Genomic DNA, 20,461 nt, shown 5'->3' with positions numbered 1-20,461 from the left:
TCCCATAAATGGATTATCTAGGGGAGAAGACACCTATGTACAGCTACATAATAACTAGTTTTTAAGAAAGTACATAGGAAACACTTTTAGTCAATTACGGTTTGGTTGCATGTGGTCATGAATTAAAAATCATGAACTCCCATGAGTTTTTACTCAACACAGATCTGGACTTCAAATAAAGGAGCAAGAGCATGGCTGAAATCTTGTCAGGACATGCCAAGCAGTAGTCTCTGCCATTGCAAATCCATGTACTTCAAGCATTATACAAACTACAATATGGTTTGTCAGACAAAAAATTTATAAGAGTTCTGGTTTTGATGATTTTTTTCATTGCACAGGCAACATTTTTCACCAATGTTCAGAATCTGAAAAATGACTGTGATCCTGAACAGGCACCACAAGCACCTAGCAGAGGTACAACTGGAATTCTTGTTCTCCTTAGCTAGAATACTGTGCATTGCATGAGTGATGCAGCAACTATAAAATCAGTATCTTACCAGAGGGATTATTAAGACCTATACACTCAGAAAGCTTAGGATTTTTCCTTTGTGGGAGCACATGGAACTTGTGTTTTGTAAACATCAAGTATTTTTTCAGCATAGATCCTGAATAATTCTAATGTGAAATATGACAAAATTTATTTTCTTTGTTTAACAGGTCCGTCTTTTTTTTTTTTTTCTTTTTCTTTTTATGTCCATAATACTTCTGTCATTCTTGGAAGGAAAAAAGGAAAAAAGGACTACTAGGGCACATGAGTCTGGGTAACACTGTCATTATTGTATGCTTTTCAAATTATTCTTAAAATTTTACAATGACCAGTGCTCTTAAGATGGAAGGCATTAGACAAAGCAGAAGGGCATATACCATTATCAGTAGTCTAATTCAAGCAATTTGTCTTCAGAATACTTTGCAAACTTTTACCTATTGAGATGTATCATATTCACAAAAAGCCCTTTTCATAGATTTCATAATGCACATTTTTTAGAAGGATAACCAATTAAGATTTAATCTCCCAATTATAGAAAATTCACCACCCTCTTAAATAAACTGTTCTGGTTATTAATTACACTTATACTTGAAAAAAGCAGGCAAACAGTTTTCTTTATCTAATAAGATTCTATTCAACTATAGCCAGGAGACCTTACAATGCTAGATTAAACAGCTACCTACTTCTCCATTTATACAGTTATGATTTAGTGTTTTCATAACAACAGTTTCCACGAATGGTATAATTCTTGTTACTTGCATTTTTTCTCTTTGCCCACCGCTCTTCCTTTCTATTCTCTCAGTACTTTCTTTTCCCTATAAAAAGTGCACTGCTGAATTATAGTGCTATAGCAGAGAATTTGTTCCCTTTTCCTATCTACCCAGTGCTCTTGAGGCACTCTTATTCTCCTTCTTTCCAGTTTTCAGAAAGACCTGAGAAGAAAAGGTTTGAACAATGGTTTGTTTGTTTTCTTCTGCTTATTTCTCTGAGCTATGACTATGCTCTGTTCCTTGGTGGAAAGGCTGATGGAAGGTGGTCTTCCACACCTGTCTCTACCCTGGTCCTCAACTCTTCAGTTCCCCATGTCTGTCTAATACTTACCTCCTAAGGAACTGTGGAGTTGCTGTCTTACAGCTCAGTGCTATAAAATAATCAGTAACCATTGCAGTAGAATTCTACTATCTTTTTTTTTCCTATCCTCTTTTTTATCCCCATCTTACTTATCAATGGGAATTATGATGTCCGAAAAAAATCACTCCCCTTTCCCAAAGCTGTCTTACCACTTGTGAGACATACTTGATGCAAACCCAGGGGAACACTGCAAAGGAGAACTCACGGCAGTTAATAGTTTCCAAGTTGCTCCTGATTCCTGTTGCAACTTCAGTACAGAAGTCCAATGGGCCACCAGGGAGTCAGTGTGAGGGAGAAGGCAACCAATACAATATCCTACCACCAAAACACAGCCATGACACCTATTTTCTTTCCTTTTCTGTATAGCTTAATGCCTTGGCTGTATTTAGAAAAGAAGCATTGGAAAGTACTTCTTTAACTGCTGTACTGGAACATAGCATGGAATAAATGCACATTTATCAGTCTACATTAAATATTATCTTTTAGCTCAGTCAATGTGTACATCAGATATGCAACTGTTTGATCAAAAATGTTGCTATCTGTCTATGCAAATACATGTCAAGCTATCAACTAGGCACTTCCTCTACATCTAATTCAAACACTTCCAGCAGACAATTACAACTGCCCTTTCTCTTAGCTTTCAACTATAGTTTATATACAGTAGTATCACTTTTTCAAAACAATGGCTTTAAACTGTGTTCAGTAGTACTTTGCAAAATAATGATGAACAGAAACATATGATCAAAGGAAAAAAAAACTGTAGGAAAAAGTCTAAGCATGTTTGAGACTTGGAGTCAGATACTGACCTTCAAATAACTCCCATATATCTCACAAATTAATAATAATAATGATGTATGAATTATGGATTCAAAATGAATGACAATGGGGTTATAAATCATACAACTTGATCATGACATTCAAAAGCAATTATTTCATACTTGAAGAAAGAAGTCTTTGTATCCCTGCAAGTTTACTGCGGGATATTGAGCCAGGTATTTGTTTTTTCCTAAAGAATCTTTTCTGCATTCTGAAAGTGTTACGGTTGCTAACAGAGCAGTAATTTACTGTGTTAATTCACATAAATTACATTAAAAGGCAACTATCCAAGGGTTATTACATTATCTTGTCAGAACAGGTCTCTAAGCTCTGCACAACTGCTTGAGACGATGCAACATGGCCTGTGACTCTAGAACATCTAAGATGAAGGAATCCCCCACTGGTGAAGAGCAAACATGACTGGGGCTCCTGCCTCCTGCTCCCTTTGAGCAAACTGGCGTATGTATGGTAGGTCGTGACCAGAGCATGCTGGGCGTTGGGAGAACCTGGTAAATGAGCAGAAGCTGGAATAGGCCTGGTAAGATACTCAAGATGCAGCATCTACTCTTTTGCACCCCAAAAGAGGAACCTTCCACAATGCGATTCATAAGACCCATTTTAGGAATCTGCTACAAAATTATTTAAGCTGAATTCCAGAAGTGCTTGCAGTCTAAATAGCTAGTCAAATGTAATTATCTGCCTTGTAAGTCAATAACTTTTGGACAGACTTAGTTCACAACTCAGTTCCTGATATAAGTCAGAACCTCAGCCCTCACAGTGAGTAGCTACTGTCTGTCTCCCATTTGCATGGCAGTTCTAAACAAACTGATACACATACAATTCAAAGTGTAATGCCTTAAGCCTTTTTCTCTAGTGCTCCTTTTGCTCAGTGAAGACTGTTGTCCAGATAACTCCTGCTTTTCGTCCGTTGGAGATACCACTGAACTATTGAGATCACAAAGCAGGGTCCAATTTTCTCTTGATTTCATCTCAAGCACATATATATGCATACATACACAGAAATATATAAGCAGTCTAAGAAATCAACCATTATCTCTATCAATAAAATGCTTGTAGAGATGGTAGCATATCATAGTTGATGGACGAGCTCCAAGCTAAATATTGCAAACATAGTACCTCAGTTCCTATAACAGACACTCCACCTCTCCCTCAAACCCTGCAGCACTTAGCATTTTGTAATGCCCATAACTGACTAGGACTAACAGCTCTGAGGTATGGCCAAAGGCCACTATACCATAAAATTGGGAAAATTAGGAAGTCAGCACTGGGACCCACAGAAACCAGCATCATAAATGGTCAGCTCACTAAGTTAGCTAACTGAAAAGCCAAGGAGAGTTGTAGGTTACATCACATTCCTATCAAGGACTAGACATCATCCTGTTGATGGTGAGAAGATTCTATTTGGACTGGTTTTGGGATCCTGAACATTCCACTGGAACTAGGCATGTATGCCTGCCTTCTCTGAAAGGCACTGTTGTGGTTGTGATTGTGTTACTGTTTAACATAAGGAGTTAGTGGTTCAGTTAGTAGACCATGGTTCAGTTTTATTCCACAGGCAAAACCTAAAAGTTAAGCATTTTATAGTAAATGTTATCAAGACAAGGACTAGAACTGTGGTCTTGACTCTCTCAGGTAAGTGCTCTAACAGTTCAAGTAGAAAATTCTGTTTGTTATGCTTCTTCATTAGCAAACAGCTAGAATGAACCAGAATGAGATGGCTAAACCCCAAATATCATGTGGTCAGCTGTCTGCAGGTGGGAGGGACAGGCTCACATCCTCTTTCTGTAAAAGAAGGAAATTAATTTCCCACAACAAGGTCACAGATTCTGACCTATTTGATACAGGCAGACATGCCCACCAGATCAGTTCTACAGAACGAACTGCAGGACTGTACCTAGTGTGTGAGGTGGATGAGAGGGAGCCCTGAAGAGCAATGCATTTTTGTCTGTTGCTGTCAAAACTGGGACAATTCCGAGCACACTCTTCTCAGCTTTTAGTAATCTATGGAATTTCACTGGAAGAAATTTAATCTAGGAATAAGGATGAATGTAGGCAGTGTAGGAACTTTTTGTCCAAGTTCTAAACCGAGAAGAAACTTCTATGCTAATTTCCCTGATTTGTGGTTGTCAAACTGTAAAATAACAGCATTTCACTGCCTCCTAGGGATGCTGAAAGGAAAATGGCAAAATAAATGGGAGATGTTCAAATACAGCATGAGGAAGGAAGAGAAATAATTACTAAGATAGAGAAAGGAAGATTACTGCAATTAGGAGGTAAAAGAAAGACTCTGAAAACATGCTTAACAATGTATTTAAGCATTTATACTCTGTTATGAATTTTTCTATAACTATTTCCAATCAGAATTCTCTTTCTAATGTTAGAGAGCCACAACAACATTGGCAAGTAAATCTTAAGACCATACCTTGTTTTTTCTCTACTGCTTTTTCTTGAAAGAGCAGGTGACAAGGGAGTCTGCTCATAAGACGAATCTTGTGCCTTTTCCTCTACTGCAAGGACACTGAAACAGAACAAGATATTTTTGCGTATTATTTGCACAGATAGTATTTGCATGTTGAGCTATGAAAATAGAGTTCTGATTTTAAAGGACAGTAAATATATTCATAGGAAGTACATAAGTGGATGAAATAACATAAGCACTAATAAACTGGATATTCATTCAGGGATCAAAAATGAAGTATTGTACACCAAATGAAGGACACAAAAGGAATTGGGGAGTAAGACTGCTGCTGAGGTGCAAAGGCAAGGAGCTGTATCAAAGTCAAAGGAAGAAAACCTGATAGTTAAAGACAACTCCAGGAATCAACAAAGAGCATGGAACTTTAATTTGTCATAGATATTCTCAGACATATTTATGGCGTCATATGTAAGCTTAAAAGGGAAGCTAATGATAATGTAAACCCAATATGTGATGTGTTGACAGAGAAGAAGGTTTTGGACTTGCAAAATATTGGTAGAGCATTCTTTGATCTGCGAGTCTGTTTACAGGAAATTACTCCCAGTTAAACAAGTCCAATACCAACTTCCTGCATTCAAATCTAAGAAGATTTGTTAGGCTGGCTTCAACTTAAACAGAGAAGGAATGGACACAGGTTTTTTTATCAAGACTGAAAGCTTGATGCTTGGCTTTGTCTTGCCTCTTGGGATGTTGTGCTAAAAATTCCCTGCATTTGCCTGTACAAGAACATAATCAAATCACAGGTTTCATTGTCGCATGCTGACATTCAGCTTAGATGACACAATTATTATGGCAGATGACAAGCTTTGTTATAACCAATAAAACACCAGGTGAGCCACTGTCAGGAATCAAAGGGTGTTAAATGAATAAGTCTTAATGGCTAAATTAAAAAAAAAAAAAAAAGCAAATCAACTGAATAAATCTTTTCTGCCGAGAGGGAAAAAGAAGTTATTTTCCAAATTCTTATTTTAGTAAACACAAAATTCTTGCCTTCTAGGACAGGAAGCACTATACTGAGATGTCTCTGTTTTATATATGTATATGTGTATGCAGTACTTTGTACTGCAAACAGTGGAAACAATGGAAAACATGAGCTATTGCAATAACTGTTGGTAGATCAAACACGACTCACTCTTCTCGTGGTTTAGCATTAATGTAGATTATGGCCCGGCGGTCAGTAAGCTCTTGCATGCTCAGTTCCTCCAAAGACAAAAATTTCACTCCAGGTTTTATCTACAAGGAAATTAGAATAAACAATAAAGTGTTCTGATCAGTTAAAGTTGAAGAGAATAAATATATTTAAAAGATATCTAAAGAGTAATATAAAATTCCTAATCTTTAACAGAAGACTGACATAAGAACCTATAAAGCCATTCAAAATGTGAAATTTGTTTCCTCTTAATTTGAATTTTCTTCATCAATTTTCTTATAAAAGATTGTTTATAAATAATTTAATTTGCAATTATTGTTACTGTGTCATTCCAAACAGTTCTAGAATAAGGAAGTGTTCCTGACTCTGGAGACTTTACAAGATAGGATAGAATTTTTAAAAGCAATCAAGTGGTTTAAGAGCAGGTATTTTAATGATTTTCTGTAAGACCAGTATTTCTAATTCATTTGGGCATTTTGAAAAGTCCTTCTTGGATTTAAACTGAACGCAGCATTAAAAAGTGATACAGAGTGGAGTCTTTATACATAAACAGTGCTTTGTGAGAGAACAGATCATGACCAAGGTGAAAACACGAACTCTCTACTTCTTTATGTAAAAGCACACAAATAAAAAGCCCACAGGTCATTCAGTGTTAGGTTAGTATTACGTATAGTGCAACAAAAGAGACCAGAACTATGGTCTGAGAAAGGATCTGGAAAGGAACTAGGAGCTGCACAGCTTACATGGAACTGGGAAGAAGATCACAACTGGGGAATAGCATGAAGATGATGAAATCTCAGCCATGCAGAAAGATAATAAAAAGAAATTAGAGTAAAAGATGGGAAACTTCAGGACAAGAAAATAAAGTATTTCATGTAGCCAGATTCAGGCTTTTGCTATAGTACTCTTACTTTTTTGAAATCAAGATGAAAATTTTAAACTTTCTAAGTTGATTAATTTATTTAAAGTAGCTTACCTGACCACAATCATAGAATCCATCAGTAATTATATTACTTGATGATAAATAACCCCTCTGACTGTACTTTTGGGAAAGATTGTTATTAAACAGATTTTCCAGAGCAGCTTCACTGAAGATATTTCTGCGCCATATTGATAGATTAATTTCTTCTAGGATGTCTAAAGCGCTGTTAAAAATAAGAAAAAGGCTAATTCATAATTAAATACCAATTAATTGTCATTACACACTTCAGAGTTAGTTTTCAGCATTGTCAAGGCCAAGACAGATTCATTTCCAAGTGCTTGCCTGGTGCCCTCTGGGCCAGCGAGGAGCTGGCTGTGCTGCACGGAATTCTTTCTCTGGGGGAGGAAAACACTTTGCAATGCTCAAAAGCAAAAGCAATTCCTTTAGGCAGTGAAACAGTTACATACGGAAATGCTAACAGGGTGCCTCAACCTTTTATCAGAAAAAACAGGATGCTCCAATCTTTTATCAGAATAAGAGAGATGTAAAATAGAGTAAAAGGAATAATGTTCAGAGCTGACCATATGACAGAGTTCAGGGACCCTCTCTCTCACTCTTCCCATCTCCAACTTGCAATGCAATTTGCAGGCTCCAGCTGTGCATGATGCAGTGTGTGAATCCCTCTGGTTTAGGACTGTCACTGTGTTTGGGCAGAGATTGCAAAACACAGATGAGCTGGCAACACGAGCAGAGTCGTGTCAGCACCACTGGACTGGCAGGACTTTGTGGCATGGAGGTGGAAACAAATAACCGTGGGGAAACAGGAAGACAGGAATTAATTCCTTAAGCTGGTTTTGGTGCTGAAACCCATGTACTGGTAACATCTGACCTGAGAAGCTTAGGAAAAGTCTACTAAGAAGATAAAGGAAGCTGAATCCTTAACCATTCTGTGATTCTGTGATTCTGTGAATCAAGAGACCATAACATAGTGCAGTTTTGGCAAAAAGAGATACATTAATGTGTGTATGTGTGGATATTCAAATTTATATCTGTGTGTATCTATACACACATGCAGACATTCCTTGCATCCTAAGGAATCAATTTTATATATATATATAATGAACTCCACATTTAGACTGCCCATTTCTCTCTGTGAACTACACAGGGAGCCTCAGCTGTGGACATTTACAATGTAGACTTCTGAAGGTATGTCAGATGGATTCCAGAGAGCAAGTTTTTCAGGCAAGGCAAATGACAACCTTCTCTTTGAGAAGAGAGCAATGGGAGAAAATAGTGGAAGAGCAGTACAGGCTATTTGTCACACAGCAAACTGCAAGAAAGTCAGGTAACCTGCAAGTAATGCAGGGAAGAATTTTAAAGGAGAAAATGAGTAGGAAAAGCCTAATGAGTACAGCAGTGTTGAAGACAGATGACATTAGAGGCACAATGGCACAAATGACAAGCCAAAAAGCGATAAATATGGCTGCAACAAAAATTCTTTGAAGACCCAAAAGCCAAAAAAGGACTCGCATAGAAATGGAAACACTGACGCTTCCAACAACGAAAAAAAGTAACAGAAAAAAACCGAAGGACCCACAGGCAAAGTGAGATACAACTATTCAGGGACTGAAACAAAAATAAATGTTTCATATGCTGCAAGTCAGAGAGGAAAATATAGGCCTATTGCTCAATGTGGGAAGAAAACTCATAACAGATGGCACAGAAAAGACTGAAGTGTCTGATGCCTTTTTCGCTTCAGTTTTCATAAAAAGGTTGCAAGCAGATGCCTGGCAGTAATACTAACAAGGAGGTGGAAACAGTAGGCTTAACATGTCTAGAATAACTTTGAGGAGACAAAGCTATCAATACCTGAGGAGACTTACCTTACACTACGAATTGGCAAAAGCAATCTCTGAACTATTTATACTTATATTTGAAAATTCAGGGAGGACAGGCTAGGTGCCAGAAGAGCGGAGAAGGACTAAAAGAGTATCTAGATTTGAAAAATGAGTAACAAGGAAATAATAGAGATAATTCAGCCAAATTCCAGTATCCAAAGGACACCGTATCGAATTGTTAAACAATCAGTTTGCAAGCAACAAGAGATAAGAGGGTAAGAAATAGCCATTATGTATTTGTCAAGAATAAATCGTGTAAACCCAATCTAATCCTTTCTGTGATAGGGTAACTGACTTAATGTATAGGCACTAAGAAGTAGATGTGAGATACTAGTTGACTTTGAGATATGTTTTCACTTTAATAAGTCTTTTCACATATTCCTATTTGAATACTCATGAGTAAGTCAGGGAAATATGATCTGCATGAGAATAACATGAAGTAGTGCCTGACTGGTTGAAAAACTATGCTTAATGTATTATTATCAATAATATGCTGTCAAACTGGAAGGACACATAAATTATAGTCCTACTCCAATACTGTAACAAAGAAGGGATTAAATAAGAACAGTGCTATATGCAAGATACAGAAAGAAATTACTGAGCTTTATCTGATGGTGGTATGACCTCTGCTGAAGTACCTCATCCAGGCTGGAAGACAGCTCTTCAAAAGGGCACAAATAAATGAGAGAAATTCAGAAACGTGTGACAAAATGAAGCGAAGATTTCAAAACAAAAAGAAGTTTAATGTTTATATTTTGTCATGAAAAGGAAACTGAGAGAGGGATGTGGAATGTGAGAAAATTCAATAACTTAAACTCAAATTGCTATAAAAAGGTCATTATTCAATCCCACCGAAAGTAAGACAACATGTAGTTGAATTGATTGGCTGTAAGGGATATTTAGAACTCAAACTCCCCTTCTAATTGTAAGGTTACTTCAGCATTGGAAAGTTGTGAAACCCCTTCAGAAATGGTAGTTACATTTAACAAGCAAAAACATGTCAGTGTACCTGATTCAGTCTTACAGTGGGTAGAGGGATAACCTCACCTTTGAGGTCCGCTCCAGACCTCAATTTCTGAGATTCTCGCTTTGCAGAGTCCCCTCACAGACGGTTAAGTATCTGTGCAGTAATCAGAGAAGCGTCCAGCAGAGGGAGCAGGGCAATTACATATATTTTAATCTAATAACTAAAACAGTCACCCTGTGTAAGGAATCCTGTGCCACAATTCATATAACCTAAAACAGCTTTTGTAATTCAGATATTAATATATGGAACTTGGAGATTCTAGGAAGAACTAAAATGGAGCATCTTTTACGTAAAACTTCGGCACACCTGCAGTTTATTGGAACGTAGCCTGTGTGTAATAAGTATAATTTACTGTATATTGAACTTAGCCTGAATCCTTCATTTCACTTTCATATGTATGGGGCACTGCAGTTGTAATTTTGGCTGATGTAAGTGCATCTTCAATATAAAGTCTAATTCAGTCACAGAAAAAATAAACGTTTTTATAATTCCAGACAGCTGTCTCTTCAGGCTTGCATTTTTTCTTAAGACTTCTGTTACTTAAATCAATACCATTTCATCTGTAATATCTGTGGTGGAAAAGTAGTTTCTGCTTACCAAAAAGTACAGCTTCACTTGTTACTCTGCTATAAATATGTAAAGATGAACTTTTAATAAGAGTTCTCTCATCAAAATCTTCCCTCTGCCCCTTAATACTATTTCTACTCACCCCAGCCTGCATAGTTCAACAGCAGTTACTTCATCACTTGCACAGACCTTAACAGCCAAACAGGCATTTCTTCTGACTCCTGCATTCTCAGAATGCAGAAGTTCAACGAGGGGTCGCAGTCCACCTACATTTCTTAGCTATAAAAAAAACCAGAAGAAGACATTGCTACTTACATATTTCATCTGTCCCTGCAAGGACAGCCTGTGAAATTCGTGTTCCAAAACATTCAAGTCTCACAGACAAGCTGTGCTGTGCTGGCGGAATGGGCAGTTGTGGGGAATCTCTACTCTGTGACCTCTGCAGAGGCTGGGGCTGAAGGGAACTTCAGAGGGGTTCCAGGCACACATCCCTTTTGGCTCTGCCTTGCTTTGAGGTTAAGGGATTGTGGTGTGGAAACTGAAGAGACTATGCAGCCCAAGCCTGCCACAGAAGTTACACCACTTTTTTCTGTGTTCTGTTGCCTCTTAGCAACTAATTTACATCACAATGTATTTGAATTTGTATTGTACTGTATGTATGACAATCTCATTAACATCCTATTCTCTTGTGTGCTACAGTATCTTTCCTATACACACTGGAGGAAATACTGTTCATTTGGATTTTTGAAGAGAAAAACGTTTTAAGGACACTGAAAGAGATGTAGATTAATTATCTATGCCCGTTATTCATGTCCTAATTAACAGCCCTGACCCATGAGGAATCCCCAGCTTATGAATGTGTGAAGGCACATAGTATCATCCTTGTTTACGAGAAGAAAATAATATGACCATTGATAAACAGAGGAAAGTTCGACTTGTTGGATGCCACTGGTCAAGGGATTAATCATATTTTGAGTTTTGTTTGAATTACATTTACTCTCTGCACATCCAGTATCTTACAAATCAAGGTCAGACATTAGTGTTCAGGCCTTGAAAGTGAGCGACAGAACAACGAGGGAAAATAGAGAGGACAGAAGTTCTCATCTTCAAAATAGAGCCGACAGTTGCAACTGAAAGAAACCTTAATGTTTAATGCTCATAAACATGGAGATTAAGATATAGGTCTGGTTAAAGCTCATTAAAGCCACTGGAAAGCTGTAAAACATTAATGTGGTACAAGCAAATGCAGCAGTAAAAATACAAATTAAAGAAAACCCTTTCTAAGTTCTCAAGGGAAACTGGGCTAAATTCAGCTGAGCAAGCCAATGTTGAAAGTGAAAAATCTAGAAACCCTGTGACTTTTACTATAGATACACAAAATACAAAGATCCTAGGTAAGCAGAATGCAAACAATCAGAATCTAGAAATGTTACAAACAACCACAACCTCAAAGAAGACTTTTACCTCAGTTCTTGCATCAGCATCACAACCAAATGCAGCCACAGCAAATGCTGCTTTGCTTTGCACTTCGCTGTTGGTCGAGCGCAAGGGTTCTGCAAGTGCACTCATAACACCACAGCCCTGGATAGTTATGCGGAACAGCTCTTGTGTGGCCAGATTTGCTAGCACCATGGCAGCATTAGCAACAGCTTGATCTCTCTGAGCATTCAGGGTATTTACTAATGGCTTGATTCCTTCAGCCTCAGCAACAGCACTAGCAAAATTAAGGAGAAAAAAAGAAATCTCTGTTAATTCGGGCATTTTTTCTTCTTAGCTTGTTATACTTGCCAACTAAATTAGTATTACATTTCAATAATATCAAATATTGCTTACCTGCAAAAAATTGCAAGAATGTTTATATTCTAAAGCATGCAACCGAAATGTAAAATGGAACTGTGACATCCCTCTTTCTGATGTGTTAACTGTATTTATCCCACAGTGTGAAGCTCAAGAGGCATAACCTGAGTAGATAAACCATCACAAACTTCTGGATTCTTCAGCTTATTAGGACTTGGATTCTTTCTGAGGTTTTGAACACGTGAACGAAATCTTGCATCTTTTAAAAAATGCAGAATTTCTGAATCTTTAGTTTCAGGCAAATGCCTCTGCACAGTTTTATCACCTCTCCCCATAATCAGTCTAGCACTATTTCTAATAAGGATTATAGTGGCTGGAATATCACATTGTTGTTCTTTGTGCTGTCTCCCTTAATTTCTGTGATCAGATACTTAGGTGGCATAAACACAGTAGGGCAAGTTTCTGCCATTCTTACAGAGTAGGTGTACATGGTGCAGTTCAGGGCAATGCAGAGATTATTGTGCTGGCTTTATGCACACTAGTTTAGACAGCAGGAGTACAACAGACACATCAGCATAAAGTTCAGGGCTGGCTACAACTGTGGTTCCACATCAACTAGTCTGTCAGCAGCAAATCCAGTTTAAATATTCCCTCTGCTCCAAGACAATCACTGCAGCCAGGACCTGGAAGGGTGCTTTCCCTCAGCAGTGCTGGACAAATGCTGGGCTGGCCAAGTTCTGAGCTAGACCCGAAAAACAACCTGTTTGCAAATGAAATTGAGGAATATTGTTGAGATTTTTTGAAGGATTATTTCATAGATTTAGGTTAGAGTCCAGCCAAGAAATAACAGTTGAAGAAGCACTAGTTAGGGAATAGTGAGTTCAGGCAGGAGACAGCAAAAGGTACGGGCAGCTGCACTGTTAGAGGACACATTTGCAAATGATTTAAATCTGATGTGCCGCAAAACTAATAGTCAGGTGAGCCAACATCTCAGTCACAGCAGAAGGAACTGGCCTACAAGCCCTTCCTCTGAAGACTGCTATTTTGCTTCCAGCATTCACTTTTAAAAGAAAAAGTCAACTTCATATTTAATATCTGGGATAAAGAATATATTTGAAAGCAGATGGTGACATGGCTTATAGTGATAGTAAATGCTTGACTACAACTGCTGCAGACCCTTAAGAGAGAACCTGGCCTGGCTGAGGAGGAACTACCACACACTGACAAATCCGAAAATGCATACGTGCCTGGGTTAACATCTTATTATGTAATCTTTGGTTTCTTTGCCACAGGCAAAAGACTCTATTGATACAAATGTAGTTTATATTCTTCAAATGCCATCAGATATTCCATAACTTAAGAGTTTTGTCAACCTTCTTGCCAAAACTTTCCTTTCTACTAAACAATGGGAACTCATTTCTTTGTCTGTATCATCTTATGTCTATATCATCTTAAATTAACTTCAGTGGTATTTTTCCAATGTCATTATAAACCACCACACTATAAAAATGGAATTGTCTTCCGAGTTTGTATATAAAATCTGATCAAATGATTTGAGGCATATGCCCAATTTACTATCTGCTCTGTTTGTTAAACAAAAGTTGGCAATATTGTTAGCAATGAAAATGCACAGATGGCAATTTGAATTTTCCTTGCAACTGCTTTTTATACCCCCTTTTAGTACATTTTGTTTATATCGAAAACATAACAAAATCTCCTACCTCTATATGAGCATATTTAGGCACTCAACAACAGAACATTGTACATCTTTTGTAAGTTTCGCAAAATTTCAGTCAACACATTAATAAGATAAATCTGGACGTGAAAATCTTAGTTTCATTGTAACAGTGTCTTACCAAAAATCAAACTAACCTTTTGGTAACTTTCACAGTTACAAAATAAACACAAGCTAAGGAGTATTACATATACGAGAAACAGTTATGCTATCAAAGCCTGTCAAGGCATTGATAAAACCAAAAAACCTCAGGAATGCTTTTATGCAAACAGGACAGAAAGCAGAATACATGTCAACCTGTGCTACATAACTCCATCACATGGGCAACACGAGCCCAATCCTACTGTGAACTGGCCTTAGGGCAGGTATCTTCAAACCACATTTTGAGAGAGGTGCATGCAGATACTACGAAGCATACCCAGAATGAATGAGCAGAGGCTGACAGCAGCTGTTAGTCTGGTCTCTGCCTCATCTGGAAGGTGCTGGCAGCTCACAGGCAGAGCTGCAGCGGGGGTGTAAGGAAGGCTGGCAGGTTAGGCCCCAGCCCCGGCTTTGGAAACACACAGAAAAGGCAGCAACCCAGGGACTGGTGGGGAGTGGCGTTATTAGCTTGGGTGCAGCATAAAGGTGTAGGGCCAGTTTGGTGTTGGCTAATTAATCCTGCTGGAGCACCAATAACTTTAATGCAAGCACTTAGTCTCTGTTCAGAAGTGAACCCCATGTTTTCAGGTGTCCTGCACTGCACTCCTCAGAGTGTCTTCAGTTAGCTGGATTTCCCCCTGAGTGTCCTCCCTCCCTTCCCTCTTTGATCAGATGAAGACAAGCTGAAAATGTTTTGTTTGGTTGTTGGGGGATTTTTGCTAGTTTGTTTTTGCTTGGTTGGTTTTTTTACTTAGGTAATGCCACTGTATTTCTAGGTTCTCTGGTTAATATTGTCTTTTCTTCCCCATGAAAATTTTATCCAGATTTCCAGCCTCAGGAATGCTGTAGCTATATCCACGCTGCTGTATATGAAGAAATCCTGGACATCTTGGTTGCACATGTAAGGATCAGCTGCACACCACATGCACCACCAGCTTTCCGGAAAACATCACATTCATAGTATGTGTAACAATGACGCGATGTACCTGCTGGCAAAGTGTGGGAGAGACTCACCATACATGCACACAGCCTTGGACAGTGAGGCATGTCCATAAGCTATCAGATTTACAGCATTACACAGGATATACATACATACCTTATTCATGAAAAAAAATTAAAATCAAAGAGTTTTTCCTGTACAATGGATACACAGAAATTCCAGGATTTATGGGACAGATCCACTGCCCATGAAAGTATCAGTGCATCTCACAGGTGTACTATATCCGATACCTCTGCAGTAAGTATAGGACTTAATATTCCTATATTATACCCAGTAACATATGTATTGTCCTGTAGGAAATTCTAATAAACATACAGTCCCTAACAGACTGATTATAGTATGATACATGGAACTGAATGACGTAGTCAATCATATTACAAGCAGATTTACTATGATTTCCATAAAGCCAGCAAGTACACAAGTACTTGACAAAAGAGCAAGGTGACAGCTCCTCGTGCATTCGGAGGTGACCTCGGCGAGGTACAGAGCACAGCCAATTTTCTCAAGTGCCACTCAACTTTGAAAAGGTTGAGAACCACTGATTTAGAAGATCATGCATATTTATTTCAACCCCGTGTTCTATTCCTGTGCAGATTCATTTTGAATCACAGTTTCATGAGTATGGTTTAATCAAGTAGCCCAATGGATCACAAGGCAAAAAGAATTCATGTTAGAGGTAACAACAGCAGGTAATGAGTTGAGGGTAACCAATACCTTGGAGAATAAGATTTTAAGAGGGTGTAAAAACCTGAGGGCAACACATACAGGAGAGGTTATGAGGGAAGAAGGAAGAATGAGGAATCCATAGTTCAGCTCACTCCTACCCCACAGTCTTGTGGAAAACACAGAAATAACACTGTCACCTTGGGCCACGGGGCCCCAGCTGTTAAAGAGCCAGCAGTGCCTGACCTCAGCAGGGAGCTGAAAGAATGAATATGCTTAGGAGTTTAAGGTGCTGAAATACTACAACATTAAGATCTAAGTATGACGGTCCTCCTTGCCTTCCATCTTGGGCAGACATATGCACTGTGCAGTTTTTTATTACAAGAGAAGTCAGATGAATAAGTTTTTACCAGCATTGTCTCCACCTGATGCAGATCGGCACTAGCCCCTCTCCCTGCCTCCAGAACCCATCCTGCTTCAGAAACGACCCCCTGAGACAGTGACTTTATCACTGCTCCCACTGCGGGACTGCATCCACGAGGAAAAATGGAGCCTTGGTTTAGGTGAAAAAAAGTATACACCTTTTGATGTGGAAAAGGAGTAAATTACATAGATCCACAGCTTTTTTTCCTCCATGGTGTGTAAAGATTCAAAATACATAAAATTCCCTAATAATGGAGTGAAAAGTTGAAAGAAAAGGAAAGAAAACAATGAAAAGGGGAAAAAAAGGATGTTGCATCTGCAACGTCACCATGTTTTTTTGAAAAGTGGAAGCTATCTGAATTACAAACAAATAAGAAAAAAAATGGGGAAGATAGGTTTAGAAATTATAGAGCTCAAATCAAAGTAAAAATAATTTGAATTTTATTATTTATAAGCACATGGTTTTGATCATTAGAGGGCCTAATCTAACAGCGTTAGGCATGTACCTTAACCAGGGTATAGATGGTTCAGGTACCCTAATGACCTTAACCATGTCCTGTAATGAAACAGTAAAATTCTGATTACAGTTGAATTCAAATGACTGCAGAATAGCTAAAATATTTTTCTCGGGTATCAATGGAAAGGCAAACATTAAAAGGTCAGATAATAAATATTTAATTTAAATTATTACTTTTAAATATACATTGTAACAGGTTATTAAGAAATTGTATTTAAAATTCTCTGGAAGATCACTCAGGAGTCAAAGAATAAATAATGGGAGTTTGAGAAAAACAAATGGCTTTTTACTGGAAAACGAAATTAAAAGTTGACAATAAAATCATTGCTGAAAGTTTCACAATACAAACTTATTTTTAAACAGTTACTTCGGAGATGCAGATGAAATTCACTGAACTAAATATTTCACTGCTTTAGTTGTCTGGACTGCAATAGGAACGTTCAGACATTGGTAGAGTGTTGTGAACACAATCATCAGTAAAAACTGGACCAAAGCTCTGTCATGTTTGTTTTTTATTTTTAGGACTGTAAGCTCCCCAGGGCAAGAACCACCTCTTTGTTGGCATCACATCAAGCATAATAATAGCTCTGTTTCCTGACCAAGCCTCCTGGACATGACAAGGAAGATGACGGATTATTTACTTCCTTAGTGCACAGGGAATGGTCCAGCCAGCTTTGCCTCCTGAAGAGAAGCTCCAGCAGAACGGAGAAAACAACTACCAGTGTTCAAAGAGCTGACAGTAATCCCTGAGCCTGCCACTCCGAGCTCTCACCCAAGCAACCTCCGTGGAGGGGAGGCAGAGGGGACGGGCAGTGTTGCAGCTTCACACCACTGCGTACTCTGGATTGCGCTTAATATACAGTAGTGAGATTGGCACCTCATAAAAATGGTAAAGTAGGTTTGGTTTTGCTTCTTCTACCACAGCTGTACATAAACAGGTTTATACTAAATTATATTTTTATTCACTTCAATGGTCTTCCCCACTTCTGACTGAGGATTTAAGACAATTTCTGCTCAGAAGAAATTCAATTTTTTTCCTCTTCATAAAGGCCATTGGACTCCTTATGGACTTCATTTTCCAAATGTATTTGCAACTGCATGTTTAATTTCTGTGCAAAATTACTGTGATTGTGTGTGAGGTGCTTAGCTAGCCATTTATGCCTGTGTATATCTCATTTTCATACATAATTGCATGTAAATTATGCATAAGAATTATGCATCTAATTACACACACATTTTTAAAAATCAACTCTATCTGTGTTAAATCGCATGACTTCTTTTTCACACAAGGCATTTTTGATCCAGATTTATTATGTAATTTCTGACTGAGAAATATAATAATCAGAAGTTTGAAAAACCTCAAGAAATATCTTCCTTTGTATCCCTTGAATGTATTAGTATTCTTCATTTGCTTTGTTATGCCATCAGAATAATCACATCCAATAAATATCTTCTGCATTTATGAAAAATTCTACTTTGTGATTTAATTATTTTGAAAAGCAATTTATTTGTATATAGTCACTTGTATTTTATTTAAAGACTAGTATTCTGTTTTCTTCATGATACAAGCAAAATTAAAGTCAGTATGTTTATTTTGAGTAAGGGAATCTAGCACAAGAGACACTGGGGCCCCTTTGTTCTACAATAAAAATATTGACAATATCAACAAACCATATTCATTTTTCATTTCAAGAACTGGACCCTCTATTCCAATTTCTTAATGACAAGTATCTTGTTAAAACATCAACAAATTCCAAACTCAATAAACCTGATGGTCTGGAAGCAATAAAACCTTAAACTGTCTGGGTTAGCTGAGACTGTAATACCTGACTCTCATTTAGCAATACACAGAGATCTTCTAACATCCGTCATTAAACACTGACAAAGTTACATAAATCTCCATTCTAAAACTGTAGTATTCCTAATTTCAAATATTACAGGGGCACTGGTAATGAACGACCTATGCATGATATCTAAGCTTTTCAATTATAATACTATTTGCAAACTTTATCAAGAATTTCTGATACTCAACTATTATGAGAAAGGCTTGAAATTCAGCCACAGAAACCCTTGTTTTCCTTTACAGACCCCAAGTATCTTCAGTCAGGATAAGTTCATGAAAAAGACACTATCCCCCTATCTCTCTTTTTTCTAATACAAGAAGTAGTGCATGCAAAAATCAATAACTCAGCACAAGCATTGAAAGTCTGGAATCCATATTGTTACAAAAGCAAAATAAGGGGGGATATTATTGAGTTGCCAGAGCAGCCTTCACGGAGGTGCAGTGGAAGGAAAGGAAGAGCCAAAGCAGGATCCCCACAACAACTCACCCAAACCCAGGGACCGAGAACACAGGGGCTCCTCTTCATCTTTGGAAGCACCAGCTGAGGAAGGACAAAAAAGCTGGGCCAAGTCAGCCTCTCTACAAATAGTGCTTGGACTGTAAAACTTGACCCAATCTTTCACTTTGGGGTAAGTCTTTTCTGTACAACTCAGAACTCATCTCAAATGGCAGCAATCCATTTTGCCTTGCTAAAGGTTCAAGCCCTTACAATGATTCAGAGTGGAGAAACTTACGCTTTTATTTTTCTCCCTTAAAGTTAAATCTCTAAAAAGGACACATACACTACTGTGTTAAGATAAAATTACTGAGGTTGCAAGTCAAAATGTTTAAAGTTACTTGTGAAAGCTTATTTTTACCCCCTTGTGGTATGACAGTCCAAGTAGACAACACACCACAGTCAGTGCACAGGTTAAATTCACAGCAGGACAGAATTCAGTTTGCATGATCGGCCATAAACCTGCAGTACACACTGAAAATAAATAATTTCACATTATACTAAAGTAGGTTAAAACATATACTTAAATCCTTTGCATTTGAGAAATAAGCTACAAAGAAAATGTGCATATAAAAGCACCAATACATTTGTCAGAAATGTACTAAAATGTAAAATAAAACTTTTGCCATTTTTAATTCATAAAAAGTATAATTCATCTCAGTGCATTTCACTGAATGCCATTGTAGGTATACACACTCAAGAGAAAACATCTTATTTGTTCTGCTACATAAAACCCAGTTTTCTCTCCCAGGCTTAGGAGTCTCCATACAGAGAGAAAAGAGTTTGACCTGATCCCAGAGAACCCTATGGCAGTGAGCTACAGGTGACAATACACTTGCTTTGAGTGAAATTCCAGCCTTCTACAGCTATGATTAATAGCGATCATACTGCAACGCTTTGAAGGTAGGAAAGTACAAACAGCCCAAAAGACTTTGCTATATCTAATTGAGGTAGAACTTCTATATAGTTACCGTTATCTCAGTTTAGGAGTGTTCTGTTTTCTGTCTGAACCTATTTTGGATGCAATTAGGTTCTCATGCACCTTAGGGTGTGTGACATGAGATTTGTGTTTGATAGAAATGAGTGCTCTGTATTGGTCTCTGTCTTCAATTTAAGCCCTGATAGGCAACAGAGTTTAAAAACAAACAAATAGGAAAATGCACAGCACTATTTTTCTTGTGAAAGAAGAGCTGTACTGGGAATAAAATGCAGTTACACTGTCTGAGTCTATAGAGGGACTTTTCCACATAGCCACACCTTCCCAACTCTAAGAGAAAAAATGAACAGTTTGCTGGGAAATGTTTTGCACCTGCCAGACATCCCAGCATTAGGCCCTGATTCAGCCTTTCTG

At 37.9% G+C, this 20,461-nt stretch overlaps 1 protein-coding gene across 1 annotated transcript in view; it reads right to left on the bottom strand.

Annotated features, from left to right (window-relative positions):
* The window catches only part of ARMC3 (armadillo repeat containing 3), a gene marked incomplete at its 3' end in the record, with an annotated part of 48,745 nt that overhangs the window by 4,672 nt on the left and 23,612 nt on the right, over positions 1-20,461 (bottom strand). The window contains exons 10-14 of the mRNA XM_080338721.1: positions 11,960-12,209; positions 10,638-10,774; positions 7,058-7,226; positions 6,064-6,164; positions 4,878-4,973 (exon numbers count right to left, since the gene is read on the bottom strand). Of these exons, the coding sequence (XP_080194847.1) occupies positions 4,878-4,973; positions 6,064-6,164; positions 7,058-7,226; positions 10,638-10,774; positions 11,960-12,209 (753 nt within the window). The remainder of the gene's footprint in view (positions 1-4,877; positions 4,974-6,063; positions 6,165-7,057; positions 7,227-10,637; positions 10,775-11,959; positions 12,210-20,461) is intronic.

This window comes from Nesoenas mayeri, assembly GCF_963082525.1.
Source record: "Nesoenas mayeri genome assembly, chromosome: 2".
Taxonomy (NCBI): Eukaryota; Metazoa; Chordata; class Aves; order Columbiformes; family Columbidae; genus Nesoenas; species Nesoenas mayeri.
Note: the sequence above shows the minus strand (reverse complement) of the source record. Positions and strands in the feature narration are given on the sequence as shown.